Source organism: Epargyreus clarus, unplaced genomic scaffold, assembly GCF_041222505.1.
Source record: "Epargyreus clarus isolate Ecla_fem2 unplaced genomic scaffold, WU_Ecla_fem_2.2 ptg000014l, whole genome shotgun sequence".
Lineage (NCBI taxonomy): Eukaryota > Metazoa > Arthropoda > Insecta > Lepidoptera > Hesperiidae > Epargyreus > Epargyreus clarus.
In genome coordinates, this window is record NW_027332222.1 from 17269239 (window position 1) to 17293702 (window position 24464).

At 32.2% G+C, this 24464-nt stretch overlaps 4 protein-coding genes and 1 long non-coding RNA gene across 9 annotated transcripts; 3 read left to right on the top strand and 2 right to left on the bottom strand.

Moving 5' to 3' along the window:
- On the top strand, positions 1-1928 carry LOC140747072 (apoptosis regulatory protein Siva). The gene is made up of 5 exons (XM_073079316.1): positions 1-100; positions 306-473; positions 960-1111; positions 1452-1606; positions 1700-1928. Exons 2-5 carry the CDS (start codon positions 365-367, stop codon positions 1737-1739), a joined length of 456 nt encoding a protein of 151 aa, XP_072935417.1. The 5' UTR covers positions 1-100; positions 306-364; the 3' UTR covers positions 1740-1928.
- A 1974-nt stretch (positions 1929-3902) lies between these two features.
- On the top strand, positions 3903-7118 carry LOC140747070 (uncharacterized). Its single transcript, XM_073079312.1, has 2 exons — positions 3903-4143; positions 4573-7118. Exon 2 carries the CDS (start codon positions 4593-4595, stop codon positions 6855-6857), a length of 2265 nt encoding a protein of 754 aa, XP_072935413.1. The 5' UTR covers positions 3903-4143; positions 4573-4592; the 3' UTR covers positions 6858-7118.
- A 575-nt stretch (positions 7119-7693) lies between these two features.
- LOC140747073 (cytochrome b5) lies at positions 7694-23758 on the bottom strand. Its single transcript, XM_073079317.1, has 5 exons — positions 23619-23758; positions 23343-23523; positions 11643-11731; positions 11000-11110; positions 7694-8009 (listed from the first exon to the last, which is right to left on the bottom strand). The coding sequence occupies exons 2-5, from the start codon at positions 23457-23459 to the stop codon at positions 7934-7936; spliced, it is 393 nt and encodes a 130-aa protein (XP_072935418.1). The 5' UTR covers positions 23460-23523; positions 23619-23758; the 3' UTR covers positions 7694-7933.
- Positions 15646-17077, top strand: LOC140747125 (uncharacterized). Its single transcript, XR_012102850.1, has 3 exons — positions 15646-16210; positions 16321-16602; positions 16929-17077. It is a non-coding gene; the product is annotated as an uncharacterized LOC140747125 (long non-coding RNA).
- LOC140747068 (uncharacterized) lies at positions 17713-20527 on the bottom strand. Of its 5 annotated transcripts, none has more exons than XM_073079308.1 (7): positions 20121-20527; positions 19924-20033; positions 19241-19466; positions 19043-19114; positions 18724-18783; positions 18427-18504; positions 17713-17957 (listed from the first exon to the last, which is right to left on the bottom strand). In XM_073079308.1, exons 1-7 carry the CDS (start codon positions 20187-20189, stop codon positions 17778-17780), a joined length of 795 nt encoding a protein of 264 aa, XP_072935409.1. In that variant the 5' UTR covers positions 20190-20527; the 3' UTR covers positions 17713-17777. The 5 variants fall into 5 exon arrangements, with proteins under 5 accessions (XP_072935409.1, XP_072935408.1, XP_072935412.1 ...); XM_073079307.1 differs by having other exon boundaries at positions 18715-18783; positions 20121-20524; XM_073079311.1 differs by lacking the exon at positions 19043-19114 and having other exon boundaries at positions 20121-20525.
- Positions 23759-24464: the final 706 nt, after the last annotated feature.

The window sequence follows — 24464 nt, forward strand, 5'->3', positions numbered from 1 at the left end:
TTCCTTGTCATTGTTGTCAATGTCATGTCATGTCAATAATGTCAACATTGTCAACGTCATTGTGTATGAGTTTATTTTAGTGTTTATTTACAATATTATTGTAAGTGCACAAAAATAATTTAGTTATGTGCTTACATATTTGTTAAAAGCATTTTACAGGGAGATATTTTGGTATCAAATCTATTGATTGTAGTGACATATTTGCCACCACCTTTTCTATATACCCCCAAACTTTTTACAAATTTTACGATTATTAAATATTTATTGGATTTTACGATTATTAATAATTAGTACTGCTTATGCAGGGTGCTATCAGTACAATAAAAGGGTATAAAAAAACTGGAAGCATCTTGGAAATCACATCATGTCAAAAAGATCTAATCCATTTGTTGACGACTTTATTCCTCAATGTAAGACTCACGTGGGGCTCAAACAGTTCAATAACAATGAAGATAGAATGCAAAAGGTTTACAGTAAGTTTTTTTTTCAAATTGTTCTTATGTAAATGTTAAGATAAACATTATTACTTTATAAATTGGGACTACTATGATTTGGATGAATCTATGATTGGGAAAATATATGATAATATATCGCAGTAGCACACAGGAACCTAATAGCTGACATTTACGTAGGTATTAGTAGTATTAGCAAAATTGATATATTGTGGGACCAAAACAATGAAAATAAGTGAAGTTAATACCAGAATATTTTAATAGATGGTATATACAACTACAGTTAGTAAACTGTTTGTACAGCATGAGACAATTATTAGGTTTTGTGTACAAAATATTGAAAGTTGAAAGTTCAAGTTTCACCCATAATGGTTTACTGTATTTAAATTGTTTACTATAAAAATAATGTATTTCCTCTGTTATAAGACATTGTATCAAAACTCCTAACCCCAACAGTGTATCATTAAAGTAATTGTTGAAGATAATTAGTTTCAAGACAACTTTCAGAAAAGACCTTGCAATTACTATTCAGAGGTGCCAAGAAGTTGCCAGAAGACATCATCAAGAATTCCGATGTGATCCTGTCTTTAGCCAGCAAGGACAGTATGAAGCAGTTGCAAATCAACAAAGATGGCAGCCTTCTAAATTCTAAAATAATTGTAAGTTGTGGCTAGTATGCGTGTGATGTCACCATTGGCAATATTTTGTTACTAGCAAATATATTTTGTTGACTTATGCATTTGCCAGTACTATTTTTGTATGATTATTATTGATAAAACTGAAACTGATAAAACTGAACTATCTGCATATAACCACAGAACACTGATTTATTTCAGATACATTTAAACCTCTTTATTTAACTAAAATATTGCTTACCTAACCCCACAAACATGAATAGTACTACTGTTTTTGAGTCTCCCAGACTTTTTATAATCTCTTATAGAACACCGGCATCAAGTTGACCACCACATCTTCAAATAGATTATTGTTATATTACAGAGACTGGAAAAGAGTCCTCCAATTCAGGAGTGTGTTTGTGGCTGTGCAGTAGTTGAGTGTCAATGCTCTTACTGTGAGGTCACTCTCTGCCGCATTTGCAGTCACTTGTGTGCACGTTGTGACCTTCACTTCTGTTCTAAATGCTCTCTCATAGGGTATGTACTTGTATATGGAGTTAAAATTAAAACCTTGTACATTTGTTTATGATAAAGTTCTTAACTCTTTAATAAAATTGGTTGTGTTTTCAGATCTGAAGGTACAGAAATATGTGTCTCCTGCTGTGGATAAATCTAAATATAAAAGATATTATAATAAAATCTTTAAAAGAAAATGTTATCTAAGTATTTTAATAGAATCGAGTTAACTTATGATTGTTTAGTGTAAAAGAAATGTGATTTATGTTTTAATTTTTGTTATACCGTTGAACATAATGTTAGCCTTAAATAGAAATAGAAATAAAAGACATATTTAATTATATCATGCTGTTTATATAAATATAAAATATTATTACAAAAAACAAGGAATGGGATGACTATTATCCATTACCAAGTGCAACATTTCGCATTTAGCACAGCACATGATTAAACATTTTTATACAAATTATAGAAATATTGTTACATACATTTTATTATCAATTACTCTTCTTATATTACATAAATTACAAATGAAGCCAGTAGAAATATAACTATTTTCAAATTGGTCACTTTAAATAGACACATTACACATAATTAATTTGCTGTAGGTATTTAGTTAAAATATTAATCAAATTGATTGATACAGAAACATTCAAGTGCATTTGTGTACTTATGTCCAATTTGTTAATTTCTGCCTACTAGACAATTAGATAGATTAATCATTAATAATTAAGCGTTGAAAGAAACAAAGATTGAATATTATGTTTTGTGCAATAAACGTATATATTTACGTTTTATGAAAATATAGTATAATTGACATGGTTTGTTATAATGTTATAACGCTTATAACAATTGGGTGGTTTAGGTAATGAACACCCAAATACATAGTACATAAATTATTACTATTGTTAGTTATAAAATATTTATGCTTAGCTTTTAAAATACCACAATGATCCCAAAAAAAAGTAAAACATTGTAATAAAAAATCACATCCAAGAAACTTAACTATCTACCATATCCACACTCGCAGAGCTTATAACCCAAGACTTATCAATTAAGAAGTTTGCTTCCACTGCCAGTGAGATTTGACCAGGCCAGGCCAACGATGTTAAAGGCATCATGACATGAAATAAAATCATGTAGTAAGGTCATAAAGAGTAAAATTACACATGGCAATTAAATACAGACTTCTATAATAGGGACATAAATATTTCTATTAAATACACACGGTCTATTTGGCCAATATGGTTTGTGTTTCCTACTTATAAATACTAACATAAACATAAATATAATGTACTAGTGCAAAAAAATAACTTAATCAATGTTTACATTTAAAATAGTTTTTTTAAGTAAGCATGATTTTCATTTAAATAAAATATACCAAATAAATAACAAAATAAACTACAGAAGACATGCAAACATTGCAATTAAAGTTTACAAAAGTAATATTTTAGATTAACTTTCTTAAGTATAAAAACGGAGTGTTTGTTCACATTGAAATCATGTGCGCGGTCTTTATATGTTAAATATGTAGTATAATATTGTATGTAAGTGTTCACATTCAACTCGTGGGTGCGATGTAAGTCGCGATGTCGCGGGCGAGCTACACTCGTATACGACCGCGCCAACAACTGCAAATTCTGTGTGAACAAGTACTAACTTTTGCATATTGTTCCTTTATGAATATTAGGGAGATGGGATTCTTCTCCTGTAATACTTATTATAATCATACTAGATTCACAGGACAACGTAATGCATGTATAATTCACTGTCATTTAACTACAGGTTATCTACATTCATTCAAGGCAAGACAACTAATTGTTATCTTAAAGACAGCACCTGTAATCATAGTCCTCTTCTAGATTTCTAGAATATCGCATATACCTTAGCATACAGCAGGTAGCATTTGCGAAAAGTAAATTTTCGATAGAATTATTACATTAATACCACCTTTTTAAATTAATTAATCAAATTTAACTAATATCAAAGTCAATCATAGGTAGGTATGTATTAAACGTATGTCTTAAAATAGCAAAAACCTATTTATCTTTACGTACCTACGTTTAGTGAATTCGCTTGTGAATCATTGCCAGTATCACCACAGTATAAGGTATATCCTTATACTGTGGTATCACGATTACCAGTCAGTGCTTTTTCATATTGTATTGTTAGCTATAACTAAGTTAAGTCGAAAAGTATTTAAATGATAAGGAAATCAATTTATTACGTACTGTTTTTTACTCGGCAATAATAAAAAAATATACAAATAATAAAATATTTTTTCCCACATACCAACTGCTTCAGAGCGAGATACATAAGTAATAGGGTAAAGTGACCTAATTTTGGCACCCCACTAATTATTGGCACTTCTGTGATTTATCTGCTTTAATAAGAAAACAACTAATTTCACGGTGTTGCAACTTATTTAAATAAGAGTAGTAGAATCTTGAGCTTCCAAACTGGCAACATCTACCAAAAATAAATTATAATGGCGTCGAAACGATAGAAACATCTGAGCGTGTCTCGACTTGATTAGTGAAAACTAGTTTTTTGTTAAGGTAAGAGCTCTTTTAATATCTTCGAATCTTAGTAATCAAGTGTTTATAATGTAACTTATCACTGAAAGGATATTCAACATATATTATTCCCCCTATTTCACAATCTATTTCTAAGAATTGCATTGTTTATTAATATTTTATTCTGGTGCCAACATTTGGTATCCAAAAATATCCATATTCCAATTTATTGGCACTAATGACAATAGTTGGTTTTTCAGATTACTTGTTTTTGGAGGTTTATTTTGTGAATTATATGAATAGTGGACCACCTCATTTTATATAATTAATAAATACAAGTAAAAACGCATTTTTGTCCAAATCCTGGCACCGGTGCCAATTGCGAAATTACCAATTGTCGACACTAAAGCCAATAATTAGGCATAAGTATGCTCGTAATTGGTGTCATCTTACTTATGATTTTATTTTCAGTCTACCCGATTTATCTGAACATGAAACATAAAATTACACCTAAGATGTCTAGAAAAAAAAACAGACAAATACGTCGACGTAAGATATACGACTCGGAGAACTTAGATCAAGCCTTGCAAGCTGTCAAAGAAGGAATGAGTAAGAAATTGGCAGCAAAGACCTATCAAGTGCCGCGGGCTACTTTGCAATATAGGATTAAGAACCCTGAGCACCGGTCACGTCCAGGCCCTCCTACTATTCTGACGGAAAAGGAGGAAAAAGACCTTGAAAATTGGATATTACTTAGTTGTCGAAAAGGATTCCCAAAACGGAAAGATGATTTAATTAGTAGTGTAGCCAATTTTCTGAAAAATAGTAACAGGGCCAGCGTTTTTAAGAACGGCGAAAAGTGGTATAAACTATTTCTTCAACGACATCCAAACATTTCTGTACGCACACCTGAGGCAGTCACAGCAGCAAGTGCTGCCGTGTCAGAAAAAGACGTGAGGGCCTGGTTCAATCAAATTGAAGTTTACCTTAAAGAAAACGATTTATTTAATATACTTTCAGATTCATCCCGAGTATTTAACGGCGATGAGACAAATTTCCTTCTGTGTCCTAAAACAGGAATTGTATTGGCTCCTAAAGGCGAAAAAAATGTCTACGAGATAGACAATGCGCTGGCTAAAACTTCCTTGACTGTAATGTTCACATTTTCTGCTAATGGAGATCTCACACCTCCAATGGTTATATTTCCGAATAAACGATTATCAGCTGACATTACGTCCAAAGTTCCATCAGACTGGGGTATAGGGCTAAGTGACAATGGATGGATGAAGGCCGAAGTTTTTCACGATTACATTGAGAGTGTACTACACCCTCACTTGATCAAAAAAGGAACTCAATTTCCCATAATACTATTTGTCGACGGTCACAAAACCCATTTAACATATGCCATTAGTGAGCTATGCAAGAAGTTGGAAATTGTCCTGATTGCTTTATACCCCAACTGTACCAGATTACTACAGCCAGCTGATGTGTCAGCATTCAAACCATTAAAATCTGGATGGCAGAAAACTGTTTTGGAGTGGAGGCGAAATAATCCATCAGTAGCTCTCACTAAGATCAATTTTGTACCGCTTCTAAACAAGACTATCAAAGACACGATCTCGGCATTAACAGTTATTAATGGATTTAAAGCTACAGGTCTTTACCCGTGGAATGTAAATGCCGTAGACTATACAAAATGTCTAGGCAAAGCAAATATTCAGCATGCAGAAACTTTTAATGAAGCTAACAAAGAAAAAGTGATGACCAAAGATGATTTTAAGAATATTGTAGGAGCAAGCAAACTAAATCAAATCGAACAAGATGTGTGGTCCTTACCCGAAGACTATTATTTAAAAAAAATATGGAACTTTTTCACGGAAGCACAAAAAGGTACAAATTTAAACAAAAATAATACTTCCAGGCAACAAGATGTTGAAATGACATTCAATGCAATGGATATTGAAAATATGCCAGTTATTATAAGCAGAGAATTGAAAGAAGACTTTTCTGAATGCGCACCTTCACCTGCCGCGGAAGTAATTGTAACAGCAGAAGACTTTGACGATAATTTATCTGACAATTCACAAGGAGTTTTACATTTATCTCATAAAGCAGAAATGCATGATGTCAAGACTCAAAACAATAAAATTTCTGTTCTGCTTCAAGAAACGGAACGCGTCGATACAGTTCCACAAAAACAAAGTTCCGATTTTGACAAAATAGAAACTTATATAGATCCAGCGCCTCTAAGGGTTCAAAAACATACTACTGCCATGTTAAATCTTACTCCTATTAAATTAACGGATATCCTCGTATTGCCTAAATCACCTCAACGAAAAGGCGTTAGAAACATAAAGAGAGCCCCTTTTGTGCTGACATCTGATGAATGGAGATCTATAGAAAGCGAAAAACTACGAGTCAAACAAGAAAAAGAAGAAGGCATAAAGAGAAGAAAAGAAGAAAGGGAAAAAAAGAAATTAGAAGCAAAAATTAAGCAGACAAAACTAAAGGTACCAGACACTAAATCGAAAGTTAAGAAAAGCCAAAAAAGACCAAACACAGTTTTGAAGAAATACCATACCTTAATTCCACCCCAAATTGCAAATGTAGACTATACACCGGATGACAAACAAGAGGAAAAGGAAAATGACATAGACTACGCTAATTTAACACCTGAAAATAAGGATAGAAAACAAAACAAGATATTATACACTGACGCTGATATAGAGAAGTTTTTGACTGAATTTGAAGCTTAATTAGGTAGATTAGTACAATAATTTAGATATTTAGGTATAACTACCCAGTTACTACTATTGATCTCTTACGTTTAAGTTATTGTGTAGTTATAAAAGATATTATTTTATACCTAATTGTTGATTTTCCTAAAATTTTAACGGAATGGTTATTTTGATACTACTTTATATGAACCAAATGATTGCTAAGGTTGCACTGTGTTGTTTTTATTTTGTTTTCTGGATGTTTAAGTAACCACATAAATAAATGGGATTACTTATTTACTAGCCTTTTTTATTTTATCCTTGTTTTCTATATACAACTTTCCTTTTTAATAAGGAACAATCTGATAGGCCAATAAATGGACCTAGGCATGTAGATAATTGGTCAAAGTATGCCAGTAATTGGGAAAATCGTGTTTTTGAATAAATACTATAAAAAACATTATTAAATATGTATCTAGCAGGTGTTTCATTAATTTAAAATTGTTAATTAACAAGATTTTTGTCTTCTTTATATTTTTTTGTTTCTGACAACACTTAATAAAGATAGTTTTCACGACTTCATTGGATAGTGATGCTTAAAGTGCCAATAATTGGGAGTGTTACCCTATATATATTTATATAATCGGAAGGCATGCAACCGATTTTAAGTGGTCTGTTACATGTGTCAGTTAACATATGAAAACAATCCGTATAGCATAGTATGTTCACCTACGTATGTCCAATGTGCAATTCTTCAGATTCGTTATACTGTAAATTACCACTCGAGAAATCATTAACAATACATTAAACCAGTTCAAGTATTTACAATAGATGATGGGCGAGCTTTCTAATGCTTTCAAGCTACTCTCGTGGACTATAGACACTGGTATGTGATATCTACACTGCGAGGCTCGACTAGGTAACAAATACAAGGGGTCATATCTTATAGTATTGAAAACTGGCAAACGTCAGTAACAGCGCGGTCGCGAGAGAGGTCGAAACATGTACAGGGTAAATTTACAAAAGTAAAAAGATACAATATTCGTCGGTTCTTCGGCCACTAATTGAAAATGCTTCTTCATTTGGCAATAGCTCCGGACAGCACCGCGGCGGCGCTACGCGAACAGGTAGCGGTAGAGCAGCGTGGCGGCCACGCCCAGCAGCAGCGGCACCAGCCACGCGCTCCACGAGCTGTCGCCAAGCAGACACAACTTAAATGCACACGTCAAACACAACATTGTTGGATCAGGAGTCTATTTTTTTGCAACAAAATTATATTATAATAATGTATAATAAACCAACCAAATTTTAATAGGTTAAGGATTCAGTTTCAGTGTCAGTCCTCATAGTAGTTAATATATTATGTACCTAGGTTGATAGTCATATATAATAAAAATACAAATTTTAAGCATCGTGAATCAATTATATGTAGTTATAATATTGTAAAGTTACTAGCCATGGACTGACTGAAATCTCTTAAATAATATTGATTTATTATTTTAACACAATATCTACGTGAAAACGCTACTCGTAAACAACGTGAAGTCAGTGTCATCAGTGTGTTTAAATAAATAGACGATATCTGAAATATGTACCCATCCATCTTGGAACCGAATAACACCAATAAGGTGAATTTCTTTAAGAAACTGATGACAATTTAGAACTATTGTATAAATGATAGCATTATACTTTATAATATGTAAAAAATGATGTAAATATTACAATAATTAGGTACTATAAATATACTAAACTGATTTTTATTTTAGTTTCAAAATTATAAAATGTAATTAAGAATGATAAAAAAAAGTAATAAGCACATGGGTCTGGTAAATAAATGAAAATGATAATATTAATAAAACAAAAATGAAGGTGTTCACTAAATAAGAAGCGTTTTTTTTTTGTAATATACGCTTTATTTGTCAACATTAAACATAGTACGTACATTTGGTTATATGTATACACAAATATATTTACGCAAGACGAACCAACAGCACCGTAGATGAGGCGAAGGCGTCATAGTTATTTTCAGCAAATAATAATTTTACTTTATACTAACATAATAATATTATTTTCAAACGCCGTTACTAAAATACCAACTATAAGCTAAGCCTATTTACGCTATGAATTCGAACTACATGTCTTTTACAATTACATTTTAATATGTAGAGATCGTCTAGCACTCAATAGTAAAAAAATCCATGAATCGGCACATTTACTTACACAAGAATTAAAATATTTTAAAAATAACAAGTATATAAAAAGTTGCGTCATCAATATAACAATATATGTATATAAAGGCCTCTTGTATTGCCAAGGAGACATTAGTAAATAAAAAAATGTGTAATCATGTATTACATTATCTGACTAAGAATGTCTTACTTACATTTAGACCCATGGATTTTTATTGTGTAATCATCTAATAACTAACGTAAAATAATATTCGTAATTGCGAAGCTATGTAGCAGATCTATTAAAAATCACAATCGTTGGAACATAAGTCTATTAAATTTAAGTACAGTGTTTAGTGAGCAAACAATTTCAAACATTACACAGAGCCATGTGCTGGTGCTGATATACTTAAACTCGTAATTTGTGCTTAAATAATAAAATGTATGTTATACTGCGTCTACTGTACTATGTACTATAACATATACCTAATTCATAACAAACGATAAGTGCGCAGCGGAATGATAAGAGTTGTGATAGGTACACAGTGAATGTAATGAATGAGATCCTCCAATACGTTCCAATATATAAATCTTTTACAAATACAAATTTGGGACATTCATATAGTCCTTATTTCTTTGGCAGAAAAAGTATTTACTTTAGAAATAAAATTTATAAGTAAAGTCATAATAAAATTATAATATACCACAGCATTTTAGGATTACAGTCAACTTAAATTTTCAGTGTATATTTGATACTTGTACTACATAAACAAATCATACTATGTTTATATAATATAGATACAAATGTAAATATTGCAACAACATATAATTATTAATTTAAAAAAAAACTTGTAGAGGTAAAATGTATAACCTTAAATAAAGCATTTGCAAAAATATTCATAATTTTATAAGTATTATTATTGGACAGATACTAATAAGTTAGGTTTATAGTTTGCTTATTATCTGTGCAACAAAATTAATGAAAAGACAAAAAAAAACGTAAACAATAACAATCATAGAAATTTTAGACCGATACGCTTAAATAGCTTCACGGAAATAAAGCTGATATTTAATTTGCAATCATATGACAATAAAATTACTCTTGTATAATAATAAAATAATATTATTTTTATTTGCAAACTATATTTTAATTTATTGGCAACCTAAGTAACTTAAAAAATAAAACTTCCAACAGACGTAGTATAGCGTCGATATCAGGCTATCATAATGATATCAGGAGCTGATCTGCGTCGCTTATCTACATGAGTTTGTACTTATCGAGACTTGTTCAATGAGCCGAAACTATAGGGATGGTGTAAATTGTCGAAGACTTAGGTATGGTCTCTGCAGACTGTTGTTGCGCCAGTCAAGGTTACTATATTATTGAAATGTCATCAAATTTGCACAGATTAATTATCAAATTTGAATTCCATTCATAAATTGGAGTAATTAAGAAATAAACTGTATAAATAAATTCTATAAAATTATAATTGAAAAAACATTCCAAATAAGACTAAAAATAAATAAAAGGATTTAAATCAGTCCAGCCATTTCAGAGATATCAAACATAATATAACACGAGGATTGTTAGTTTTGTGTCGGAGGTTAAAATTAAGTTTCAGTGCAGAGGTAAAGTAAGAAAAAAATTAAACAGCCGTCACAGGAAAGTACTTACAAATCGCAATGTGAAAACGATAACTTTTTAACTTTATCCGGACCCAGAAGAATAGGTCTAACCTAACCATAGGGCGGTGTGCGGCAAGCGAGTGTACTATTGTCCAATTAGCCGCCAGTGGCACGTGGCAGAAACCAGTATTTATTGTTTTTGTTTTTTTTTTTTTTTCAAATTGAACCGGCCACATCATGACTATTTAAGTGCGTGGCCCTGTATATTCTTTCAAACTCGTGGCTTTCGAAGGAAATAATAAGGAAATGAAAGAATAGATGAAGTGGTGAGATACATAGTAGAGCGGTGTGGTTGTGTGGTGGTGCGAGGTCTACGCGATTACGCACTTGCCCTGCTCCTGCGGCTGGTCGTTGTTCCACTGCGGGGAGAAGGCGGGCTTGGTCTGCGTGCGGTCCGCCTCCACCAGCTCGCCTATCTTGTACTTTTTCATCAGGGCCCTGGGGACACATGCCGTTGTTTTAACGACCATACTTGTGAAATCAATATCGGTCATACGCGGAATATTGTCTCATATTGTTCGTTCATATAACAATTGTTCCTTTAATTTACTTATTAATTTACAATATTTTTTAAGTTAGTTGCCCTTTACGTCATACAATACTTGTCCCTGTAGTTCCGGGACCAGAATAGAGCTACGGTATCTCCTGCCTGTCGTAAGAGGCGACTAAAAGGGGGCTTCCGGGGTTGCGGACGGCAAGAGTGGGAGCTCGAACCGCCCGGCCAGCAACCCCGGTATGGACGGCGGTATGTGTGGTCGCATACTGTCGCGAACACCAGATGGTGTGGTGAGTTTCAAGCTCACCTGGGCGGATACCTCTACGCAGCGCCGAGGACGGCCAACGGGGGGGTTTAAGTGCGGTAAAAATCCTATATAACCCGGTCCGGTCGCTCCCACGTCGTCGGATAACTTTTGAAGGTTTCCCCTCGAAAATAAAAGGTATATTACCAAACCCCTGGCGGTGGTATTACCTGGCGTCGGAGCTGTGACTGACATCCTCGAAGGGCTCGCTGGCGTCTTGGCCCGCCAGCTCCAGCAGCACCTCCTCTCCACCGGGGTGCTGTCAACGACACCACTATCAATTATGTGTGCTTGGATGATATGCTCATAGGAATCTCAGAAATTGAAGATATTTTGAAGTTACGGACACGTCTATTTTATTTATACAGATTGATATCAGACGGTTTCTATAAATTCAAAAATTTATAGAAACCGTCAAAAACAACTGAAATAGAAAAAAAAACAAATAATATTCAAGAAAAATGTTTTTTTTAATATACCAAGTTTTTACAACAGACCAATAAAATAGAAAATAATTTAAAAGAAAATAAAATTGGGGCGCATCACACATATAATTTATGCACTTTAGAAAAGTAAATATATTACAGATAATGTTGTGAAGATGTTAAGTTATTAAGGAAGTAGGTATGTATATGATATTCCCTCACTTGTGCTCTTTGTTCTTTAGTTATTAAGTTATTTTGCGTGAAAAGATTAATATGCTTCCCACGTTTTCGTCTGAATTATTTTTCATCTTTTACACCGTTATAAAAACGTATATCAAGATATAAAATTTTTGGAATAATAATTTTATGCTGTTAATCTTAGTGTTATTTTTTTTAAGAATTTATGGCGACTTCCCGCTACTCGTCAATAGATAACACTACACCTTTTTGAATTACGCTATCGAAGCTTTCTAAACAGCTTATACATAGGTACACAGTTCGACCGGAGACTGTCATGCATGATCACCTAGCCCGGCGGGAGATCACCCTTTGCAATTTCTTTATTTTTGTGTACTGTCAGATTCTAAAATCTGAGGTGTGTTAAAAAAATTAAGTTGCTAGATCATCGAAAGACAAGACCAACGCGAATTAATAAAAACGTTGTAAAAGAGTGGATATAGAAAAATAAAATGAAATGCAACAGTTTTATTGCATTTCATTTCACGTATTTGCCATAAACACTTTACAAATGCCCTTAACACTTAATCACTTTCCGTGAACACGCCGACCTTGCTCGCACTGTACTTTAAACTTTTAAGATTAATTAATTCGTGCAAAGATAATAATAAAAAAATATATACGTAATTAATTTTTATTTAAAACTATTAAGTAAGTTATGTTTATATTTTTTCCTGTGTAGACTGTATAATTTCAGTTTAAAAAAATCACCTAATTTAGCTACAAGCCATTTCCTTAACAATCTAGGACAATTAGAGGTCAGTTCGAAAGTGTATTTGTAAACCGATTCACATACATTTTAATTAGCGGTCAGTAACAAATTAGGTATCAGCTAGCGTACTTTTAACTTTACAAAGCGTATACTTGACACCGATGGTTAAAATAACAATGCAAGTTTTTCCTTGACCAAAAATTAAGCGTAGTTGATAGTCCAATGTACAAAAAAACGGCATTATTTGATTGTTTTTTAACAAGTATAATGTATAATAAGTATTTAAATTAATGGAGATATGCTTATAAAGATGACTTGCGATATTGCGATAGTGAAGTACTGATTAGTATCTACTTAGTGAACACTAATAGTACATATTTAGTACAGTATACGTATTGTTCTAAGTAATTTGTTACAGACTTAGTCCCTACTTAAATCTTCTACAAGAGTCTATACTATTGTCAAGTTTATAGTAACAAACGTCATTTAATCACGTCATTTGTTCAATATAATCATAAAAGACAATCATAATCATAATCACAATCATAAAAGAATATTAGAAATGTGGAGAGTGAAATAATTGAAAACCCGATATAGGGCGAATGCCGTCACGAGGGGCGCTGCGTTCTTCAGTAATGAGAAATGCCAATGCGTCTCTTCAACTGCTAGCCTATATATATAAACGCTATCTGACGCCTTGTTCAGTACCCCCGACCTGTGATAAGAATTAATCTCCGCACTTATAGTTATTTAAACGTAATCATTTCTAATTAAATAGACGACTTCGACTGCGGTCGTTATTGTAATATTGCACTTGTTAACTAGAAAATGACCTAGGTAATTACGGTAACGATCTCTATAATATCTAGTTATTATTATTATTATAATTCCCAGGAGACTTATGCCTAGGATATAAAGTTTTGCACTATAATTATCGTTTTCTGCAAGACCTTTTCGAATTTAAAAAGTTATTTAGCATAAATGAAACACTTGCTTGCATATCTGTATGATATGCACGCAAGTGTTGCATGCAGCATCTACATACTTACAGATTTAAAATATATAATAGAAAATGGCAACATTATATGACCTACTTTTTACCGCTAAAATAAACTGGAATAATGCACATAATTTTAAAACTAGACATCATAATCATGTTCGTGGTGGTTAGTCTTAGGGCACTTTTCCTGTCGCGCGTGTTTACGCCGCACGCGCGTCCCATCCGCACACATGCCACTTGCATCCCATTGTGCCATACACACACGCATACGGGCCGCGAAGACACTGACAAGGTTATTCATGTGTGCATGTGGCAGGCGCGTGCGGGCGTAGAAACGCGCGACAAGAAAAGCGCCCTTATGTTATCTTGCAATAATGTTGGAGAACATATTTAAAGAACTTGAACCATTGATCTATAACTAAAGATCCGCCACAAGCGGGCAAAACTTGAAACATACAAAATACGGCAAGTGGTGTAAAACGACTCCAGCCAAGTCCAGTCGCTCTCGCGCGGCGTAGTAATACACACGAATGTCACTGAACACGTTAAACGTCATTATTTTGAATTTAAAGCCTCAAAATGCCTTCTTGTGCAATGCGTTAATGCAAAAATTATGTTCGAAAAAGAAACAAACTTCATGGAATCACCTATCACACGTAAATGAAGAGAAATTATTAAATTTTGTTTATTTTTCGTGTTCGATCCGCCATGATTACGTGAGTAACCAGAAAGAGACAAAGTATGTTTTTGTCAATGAAAGTGATAAAGACGCAAAATGCATGGTCATAGATCAACAGAACAGAAGTGACATTTTATTGAATCTGACGATGTTCATATGTCGTATGTTATAGTTTAAGATCCCACTGCTTAATTTTTATATTAGTGTGTTTTTAGTCAAAATATAACATTTTATGGTTTATTTTAATAAAATAAAATCGATATATGGGAAATTCTGTATCCTAATCTTTAAATTTCCTTCGATACCTGTGGTAAATAATAAAAAATATTACCATAAAATTTATATAGGATAGTATACGGTATTTTAAAATTTCTTTAATTGAATAAATATTTCAATCATTAAGGTCGTATTTCTTCCTTAACCTAAACATAATTTAATAAACAATCTTTGTATAGCCAGAAATTAATCCTCAAAAAAACCACGGTAAAATTAGAATCTTATATATAAAATTCTCATGTCACAATGTTAGTTACTGTACCTACTCCTGCGAAACGGCTTTACTGATTTTCACCAAAATTTATATGCATATTCAGTAAGTCTGAGAATTGGCTACTATCTATTTTTCATATCTCTTAAGTGATAAGGGTTGTTCACCCTTAACATTTTTTTTATTTATATGGCAACACAATGTTTGCTGGGTCAGCTAGTACATTTATAAAATTTACACAACTTTGCAATTATTGGTCGTGTGTAAAATAAAACTGATAATAATAAACATAGATTAGTAAAGATACTTCGCCGCCTTGAAATTGAAATAAGCCAGAAACGGCTTAATAGTAAGTTCTTTTTTGAATTCTTGTCAAATAAAAACATTTTTAGAGAAAATTTACGAATAAATAACTAATACTGCGTAATTTACATAATAAATAAATAATTATTCCAAATATTTTAGAGACATTTTAGCACGGAGACGTGGCAAAACTTTTTTACGCAACTATTTCAATTCTCAAAACTGGGTACAATCTATGATAATAAATATAAACAATTTTTAAATCGTATATTTGAAACCAGTCGATACATCTGTATAGATACATTCTTTCAAATTATATTTTTATATAATAACGGTCTTATTCATAAAAAGTTATAGAACACTTATAGCGTTGCTATAGTACGATTGTCAAAAAGTGTTATTCATAAACGCATTTTAGGCACTAAACCGTTCTATAAGCCTTCTATAACTTATAGAGGCCAGAACCCTACTATAACAGTGCTATAAGACAAAGATGGCCGATTCTCAACAGCTGATTAGTGATTACTAACCCAATTTGACAATACGATTTGAATAATTTTAAACAAATGTCAATGTCAGTTTTGTATAAAAACAAACTTGATATAATTTATTGTTTAATATTCTAATATTTAAAGTTACAATGCAAGCTTTACAAAGCTTAGAAGCTATTAGAAGTTTAGAGAACCGTCCATATCGAAGAAAAGTATACAGAAGTAGGAGTAATCCGTTTTCTTTAGACAACGAAGAATTTCGGAAGCGTTATCGCTTTAATAAATCAACGGCGAGGTTCATAATTGATCTCGTACGTGATGATCTTAAAGTAGATCGCAGAGGTTCTGGGACCCCTCCTGAAATACAGGTTTTAACTGCTATAAGATGTTGGGGCCGTCGAGAGGCAAGTACTTTTAAATTTGTCTAAACATATATGTCCCTGTAAATAATACTTGCATTTAATTAATTGATTATGTAAATAAAACTTTGTAAAACTATCTGTATTTCTCACAGGTTCAAGAAGATGCTGGAGACCACCATGGGTTGTCTCAAGCAACCACCAGTCGGATTTGTGCTCGAGTGGCACGTGCACTCGCTCGACACTCAAGTTCTTTTATAAAAATGCCTAGCACCCTTGCTGAAGAACAGCTCCTGATGAGGAAATTTAATGAAATTCGAAATTTCCCATTAGTCATCGGTTGCATCGACTGCACCCACATAAAAATACGGAAGTGTAGCGGTGATGCAGCCCAATATTACATTAATAGAAAGGGATTTTACTCCCTTAATGTTCAGGTTGGAATTTATTTTATACATTTTACAAAAGTAAGGATATAAATAAAGTCAAAGTATGACTGAAGTGCTGCTGGTCTAAAAGTTAGTGATAATAAAATCCTACTGGTCTAAAAGTTTCAGATGTCTGATTTCTATCATAGAATATTAATAATTTGAAATTAAATTGAAAAGATATTAAATATTGTCACTTTTTACTTGCTTTTATTTTATAACATATTTTAATTATTTCTTTGTTTTTTTTTGTGTACAATACAGAATTATTGCATTGTATTGTTTCATAAGTAATATTTTCTTCCCTATGTTTCATTAGATTTTTTATGTTACAGGTAACTTGTGATGCAGATCTCCGCATCAGAGATATTGTTGCTAGATGGAGAGGTAGCACACATGATGCTAGGATCTTTAATGAGTCATCTCTCAAACACCGCTTTGAATCTGGGGCATTTAAAGGGCGACTTTTAGGTGATTCTGGCTACAAATTTGAAAAATATCTTTTTACCCCAATTCAAAGGCCCCACTACGTAGTGAGGGAAAGTACAATGAATCACACATTGCTACGAGAAACGCTGTGGAGCGTTGCTTTGTTGTGTGGAAGCAACGTTTCCAATGCCTTTTACATGGCATGACATGTAAATTAGAAAATGCCAAAACAACTATAGTTGCACTAGCAGTGCTTCACAACATTGCAGTCGACCAAGGAGACATGCATATAGAGGGTCTCTGTGAGGATGATACAATGGAACTCATAGAAGAAGTCACAACAGAGACTACAAACACTAATGCAATTTTACAAGCTTTTATTAGGAGGCATTTTAGTTAGTTATTTTTTTGTTATTAGAGTAGTGGACAATCACGCAGTCCATCTGATGGTAAGTGGCTACTGCTGCCCATGGACATGTGTAATCAATTCCAAATAAGATTCTTTCCTACCTGAGGTCAGCCACAGATGTGCTACAACCTCTGAGGACTACCCTACAAACCACAACACAGCAGAACTTAACACTGCTGTTAGAAGGGTAGAAATATGTATAGTGGTGGTGCCGCCGGAGTCGTATCACACAGGATTCTACCACCTTCAAATGAAATCACCTTGTTAATGAAACATGTAAATCAGTCACATTTTTTATTATTTTTATTAAATTCTATTTAACATCTTAACTCCTCTTCCAATAAAATCAGTCACATTTTTTGTTATTTTTATAAAATGCTATTTTACTTCTTAATAACTCCTCTTCCAATATTAAGTTTTTTAATTTTTGTCTCTCATTGGCCATTTGAGCCTCATGAAGTTCCTTCCGGCACATCATTTCAGTTTCTGCTATTTTCATAGCTGCATTATTTGTAGTATTAGTAATCTGTAAAAAAATGTTACAATCAATTTACATTGTATTTTTTAATAACTACTATATACCATTTAAGTACTGAAATGTTAATTTTAATATGATTTGTTACTCATTACAATTGTTAACCAGATTTTTCAATATGCAATGTAAGATAGCCAACCCTCCAGGAATGATAGGTGTAATAATAAATACATATGTAAGCATCCTAAAATAAGGCCTTTGATTCTGCTGAAATACAGAGATTTCACCTATAACAAAGGCTATGAAACTATTTTAATTTTGATTTTAGATTATTATTTTATGTATAGGATATTTTATTTTCATTCATTACATTTTTAATTATTATTATTTTCTAATATTACTTAGTTATTAATACAAAAATATTATCAATTTACAATACATTAATATGTCATATATTTCATAAAAATTTCCTCAAATCTTATTAAGAATAATTAGAAGATTTATATCAAGAATACCATACCTTTTTATTTTTTCTTTTATTTCCATAATTTTCTTGTTGTGGTTTTGAATGTGAGACATTGTCTTCTAGGTCGGAGATCTAAAAGAATAAACTGATATAAATAACATTTTCAAAATGATACAGTGGTTGCAAGCTCATTTGGTAGAATTAACAGCAGCAATGTTTTGATATGAAAATTTCCTTTAAAATTCTATAGGTCTTGTTTTACAATAATAAGACATGTACAATATAAGTTTTATGGTTATGGCTGTTTCATTATTATTACTGTAAATTATAATACACACATACAATTATTACTTTTTCTTTAGAATCCTCTTTATTGTCTATTAGGGGTTCCTTCAAATTTTGTGGAGAATTCTGAAATATAAAAAAATATTATTATCTTTGTCAGAGATCTAAAAGAATAAACTTTGGTATAAGTAACATTTTCTTATTGATATAGTGGTTGCAAGGTTATTTGGTACAATTAACAGCAGCCATGTTTTAATATGAAAATTTCCTTTAAAATTGTATAGGTGTTATTTTACAATAATAACACATGAAAAATATTAGTTTTATGGTTATGGCTGTTTCATTATTATTACTGTAAATTATAATACACAAATAGAATTATTACTTTTTCATTAGAATCTTCTTTATTATCTAATAGGGGCATCTTTATTGGTGCCCTCATATTTTGTGGAGAATTCTGAAATACAAAAAAATATTATTATCGTCAGGATATATTAAATGTAGAACAAGTACTTTTTTTTATGCTGCATGGCCCATACCTGTAGAGAGAATAGCAACAAAAAGGATTTTTATAGTCATTTACCTGGTAATCAGAGTCAAACTCATTAGTGTCGACTGTGAATTCATGAGGGAGCCACACAGAAATATCTTCACACGTTTTTGCCTCTGGCACAGTTGGCGGACCCCCACCTGTCTTTAATAATTGTTGTCGCTCTACAAATTTAGCTTTTTTCGCACTCATCTTAATCATGCCCCACTGGGCTTTTATTTGCTGCATGGTCCGCGGTGTTCGGGCCATGTTGTTAAAGCTGAAATATTAATTGCTGTTTAATACTAACACCCATTATTTTATCATTATTTATCTTTAAGGTTGTTTGGCCAGGCCTTAAGGGTTAACAAACACAGCATTGATTAAATGAAAGTCGTATTAGCATCTTATTAGCAAATTTTGTGATTACGAATTATATTATATTGACGTGATTTGACGTCTCGTGCAAATGAATGATAATCTTAAAATTTAAAAAAATCATTAAAAAAAGCGGGTGGTTTCCGCAATTCCATATTCACAGGGAATGCTCCTGTATAGCCCCCTACCCACCTATGTCGCTCGCAATTCAAAATTCGACGGGTCATAATGTACAGTTTAGCCAAAATATCCTATGTTCATCCCGAAGTGCCAAATTATCTTCACATCAAAACAGATAGGCAGATGAGACACAGAATTACTTTCGAATTTATAATAAAAGAAGCGATTGATTAATGTACCTTTCCCTTAAATCATGCCAGGCCGCCACCTTTTGCGCGTTGGTGTTGGAATCGGTGTTTTTATTTTCAATTATTGTCACCTTCTCCTTGACCAATTCTTTTAAAATTATCTAAGGAATAAAAGCAAAAAAAGAATAAAAGCAATGTTTACAAAACGAAACTTACTTGAATTCAACTTTAGATTTATCAATACAAACCTTATCCTCTTCCAGCCAATTTTCACTTCTTTGTCTTTTAATACACTTCGAGTTCGTTTCTGTTCCCATTTTGCAAATTATACACGTTTATTTTTTTTTGCAAATTTTCAATAATAATGACACTGACATTACATTTGGTTTCATCAACAAATAGACAATCACAAAATACTTTTTTAGTACGAAGAAATGTCATTTATAGATGTTAAGTAATGTGTTATCTATGGATGTTCGTCAATTTGTTCGCCGAATTTCACTAGAATGGCAACATTTTCATTTATAGCAGACTTTAGCGACATATTAGTTATAGAAGGTTTATGGAACGTTTATGAATAAACATTTTTATAGAACGTTTTATAAGCTTATCGAACACTTTAACTAATGAGTGCTTAAAACCTCCTATAAGCATTTTTTATGAATAAGACCATAATAATTTATTTAGTTAAACTGTACTATAACATTTCTACGTAAACGACATACTAAAACTATTATCGACAGTTTTGGACATTTTTTACCTTCTGTTCCATTATTTCTTTGTCTTTGACAAGCATGCGGATCAATGGGAAAGCCACCATACGTCCCGTTTTTACGGGACAGTCCCTTTTTTCGATGCTTCGTGCCGTTGTCTCCGAAATGAACCGTTGCCATTGTCAATTAAGTAACAGTAAATAGTATAATTGTGAAAAAAAACATGGGGTGCTCCATTTATCAGTTTTCATAAAGCGCCCCACATTTTTTTGCACAATTATACCTACTATTTACTGTTCCTTAAATGATACTTATATTGAAAATTATTTTCTACTTTTTAGTTAATTTGATCATAAAAGCGTGTTTTTTATTATTTTTAACTATATTTTTTCAAGTAAAAAGTATTTGACATAAAAAAAATCGATGTCCCGTTTTGACTGAAGTAATCATTGGTCACTATATTCCATGGTCAATATTTACGTTTGCGTACACTTGAAACGCAAGGTCAAACACTAGTTGTCTTTTTTTATCACATTGTTCTAATAGCTCTGTCCCTTATAGAACATTTGTCTATGTAGTTAAAGGTAAGTAAATTAAAAAACGTGCATGTGTGCTATCAAAGCAGTTTCGCTCAAGTTTTCTCTTAAGTTAGTGGGCGTATAACGTGTCTAGTATAAAATGTCATTGACTTGAACTCAAAACACGCAATAGTAAATCTTTTCTCGTTCCTATCTGAATCAACAAATGATTATGTACATCGACCCTGAGGCAATAGAGCCGGAAAAATCTATATAGTGTCGAAACACATTTCGCTTATAATATCATTTAAAGGTGCTCTAATGGTAATCATATAATTTAAACACCCACGGGGTATACAGTTATTGTTATCATCGTATTATTAGTGTAAATGGGCCAGTTTTAAGCACTTTCACCTTTCAGCGACTGAGCGTGTTTTTATCTTCCGCGTACTATTAGCTATTGTATTGAAATTTTGACACATTTCTATCTATTGCCTATATTCTTGTTCCAATGGTTTATTCGAAACCAATGACGACCAATTCTAATGTTGAGGAATATGAAACAGAATTATTTTACAGCATATTATCATTATCATCATCATCAACCCATTACTGTCCCACTGCTGGGCACGGGTCTCCTCTCATAATGAGAAGGATATATGCACAGCATGTTATGCTCATTGAAATATCTTAGAAATTTGTTATAAATTTATGTTCAGCCTTTTTGAAGATATTTTCCATTTAAAGTATTGTCTTATTAAAGATATTATCCAATAATTATATCTTGTATCTGGAATGAATATTTCGCTCGTAAAGTTTACATTATTACTACCATATAAAAAAAAAAATTGACTATTTGTTTTTATGCGATCCAGGCGAACTCTAGAACTTACTATCTGCAAGGGAAGAGAAGTCATAGCACGGAGGATAGGGTTGTTAAGAATATGCCCACTGCCAGCAGTGATGTTCATTAAGCAAACTTTAATAAATAATGCCAGGTTAATAGATAAAGGCATCCACATGTCGTGGCACACAATTTCCTTACATAGAATTATTTCCAATTTTATGGCACTAAATACAAAACAGGTAAAATTAAACCGCATTTTGTCGACAAAAAAAAAAAATAATAATAAAAAATTTTTTTTTTGGGTTTTACGACCTTTTGAAGTTTTTTTTTGGAATTGTGCACCTAAAGTAAATAAATCGCTATAACTTTTGAACTAAAAGAGTTATCATGTTCAAACAAAAATTACAATGAATGCCAATTATAGGCCGTACTGATCCATGAAAAATAAAAAACAAAAAAGTTTATCTTCCCAGAAAAAAATAGTCAGATTAGTGTGAAGAAAGCAATTTTTTTAGGTTAAATTTCAGTAATCGTGAATTTCCTCAAAATAATCTTTTTTATTTTTTTTGTCGACAAAATGCGGTTTAATTTTACCTGTTTCAATATGTGCACTTTATGGAGATTTACCCTGTATATGTATAATGTTAATATTTTTTTGCAAAAATAAGCAATTCATCAAATTTAAGATTTATATCTCAAATAAAATGATAAGATAGTGTAATGGAAATCTCTAGAAAATTTATGATTATAAAATCATATGTGAACCAAAAAATAAATATATCAAACAAACATTCTAGTAGACAATATAATGTATAGCAACCTTTAATGAGCATCTAGTAGTGACATGAGATGATGGTATGCCACCTTTACCATTTAATTAACACTTTATTAAAAATATAAACCTTATGAGACAAAAAATAATACTAATTATATATTATGTTCATATGTATGTGTATGTATATATGTGTTATATATATAATAAAGTGAGTTGTAATTACCTACTGATGATACACTCACAATTTATAATTTATAATTGTGAGTGTATCATCAGTAGGTAATTACAACTCACTTTATTATATCTAATAACTCTTGCTGACATTCTTGTACGAAAACTTGATGATAGGTCTATATCTAAGAGGTCATAGAGCCAGTTACCAATGTAATCTAATGAGACACCCTTTATTGCTGATGGTACATGCAATAGAAGTCATTTCTGCAACAAGTATTCTAATACTTGTTATTAAAACAAATCTAGTTTTGTTTAACTTACAAAAAGATCGATTTTGATTATCGTCCAATAGAAAACTGAGTGTTTGCAGAGTTCTTTTCTAATTACAAAAGTGCTATTAGTGCTATTATTGCAAAATGACAAAAGTTTGAATGTCCACTCACCTCTTCGAGGAACTTGGTGACGTCGTACACTCCATTGTGGATGATTAGGATCGCGTCCTCTCGCGTGTTGCGGCACTTCAGCTCCTCGCGGGTGAACAGTTTCGTTTGCTCTTCCATTATCACCACTCGACTATTTGGCGGCCTGAGAGCTTTGCTCTGTTCTGCTTAACTACACACTGCCCTGTCGTACAAGAGCGAAGATTACTTCGTAAATATCAATTTCAATAAATATAATAATATAAGGGGAAATGCAACATAAAGTCAATTAATACTTACGCTCACGTCCTCACGAGCTTACGAGCGCACAACCGCACAACTCTACAATACAAAGTACTACGAGACTTGTCAAAGTCAGTCAAAGATGACTTGTCATGCAGTCAGACTGATATACGTATACAGATGCATAGATAAAGTAAGATAATACATATAGATTAAAAGAAAACATGAACTGATGTAATATGACACTGAAAATGGTGATTTTACAACAAAAAATATGACATTCGTATTATTTCTGTGGCAATATTTAAATGATAAAAATATAAAAGCTTGCTTTTTGATTACCGAAACTTTTCGGGGGTAGAGAATTAGGTTAGAAGACAGAGTAGTATTTTTTTTCTTCTAAAATTGGAGTTTATAAATAAATCTTTAAAGGTTACCATTTGAAAATTTCCCCTCTCATCAATGAAAATCACAATCATGGTTAACCCTCAATCGGGCACAGGGAACTATTTTCCCACCCTCTCAATCTAGCTAAATTCTCGAATATTTTTAAAATGGCAACCTTTTATGTTGCATTCTTTACATGAAGTATTTTTTGTTTTTGTTTTTGCGATGGCTTCTCGGTCTTATGACCATTTTGCCAATGTCAAGTTGATGTACGTTTAAAAACGGGGAAATTCAAAATATAAAAAAGTAAAGATCGATTAATTTGGAAAAGGACAAGGATCAGGGAAGTTTAGGAAAATATAGATAAATAGGAAAGGAATATAAGTATTAAGTAATTATCAAAGGTTGATATTGTTTGTAGATAAATAAGATGCTAAGATTGAATATATTTGTGGATTATCAAATATTAATAGGGTAGTAATACAAAGAGGAAAAGGAACACGGAGAGAAATAAGG

What these genes read in the sequence shown, in the direction of transcription:
- LOC140747070 (XM_073079312.1), top strand. Translation starts at nt 4,593, where the DNA reads ATGAAACATAAAATTACACCTAAGATGTCTAGAAAAAAAAACAGACAA.
- LOC140747068 (XM_073079307.1), bottom strand. Translation starts at nt 20,189, where the DNA reads ATGGGAACAGAAACGAACTCGAAGTGTATTAAAAGACAAAGAAGTGAA. An exon ending in TGGCATGATTTAAGGGAAAG is followed by an intron (nt 19,467 to 19,923) that starts GTACATTAATCA and finishes TTAATATTTCAG; the next exon opens with CTTTAACAACATGGCCCGAA. An exon ending in AAGAAGATTCTAATGAAAAA is followed by an intron (nt 18,784 to 19,042) that starts GTAATAATTCTA and finishes TTTATATTTCAG; the next exon opens with AATTCTCCACAAAATTTGAA.
- LOC140747072 (XM_073079316.1), top strand. Translation starts at nt 365, where the DNA reads ATGTCAAAAAGATCTAATCCATTTGTTGACGACTTTATTCCTCAATGT. An exon ending in TAGAATGCAAAAGGTTTACA is followed by an intron (nt 474 to 959) that starts GTAAGTTTTTTT and finishes GACAACTTTCAG; the next exon opens with AAAAGACCTTGCAATTACTA. An exon ending in TTCTAAATTCTAAAATAATT is followed by an intron (nt 1,112 to 1,451) that starts GTAAGTTGTGGC and finishes GTTATATTACAG; the next exon opens with AGACTGGAAAAGAGTCCTCC.
- LOC140747073 (XM_073079317.1), bottom strand. Translation starts at nt 23,459, where the DNA reads ATGGAAGAGCAAACGAAACTGTTCACCCGCGAGGAGCTGAAGTGCCGC. An exon ending in TCACCAAGTTCCTCGAAGAG is followed by an intron (nt 11,732 to 23,342) that starts GTGAGTGGACAT and finishes TGTCGTTGACAG; the next exon opens with CACCCCGGTGGAGAGGAGGT. An exon ending in CAGCCGCAGGAGCAGGGCAA is followed by an intron (nt 8,010 to 10,999) that starts GTGCGTAATCGC and finishes GCTTGGCGACAG; the next exon opens with CTCGTGGAGCGCGTGGCTGG.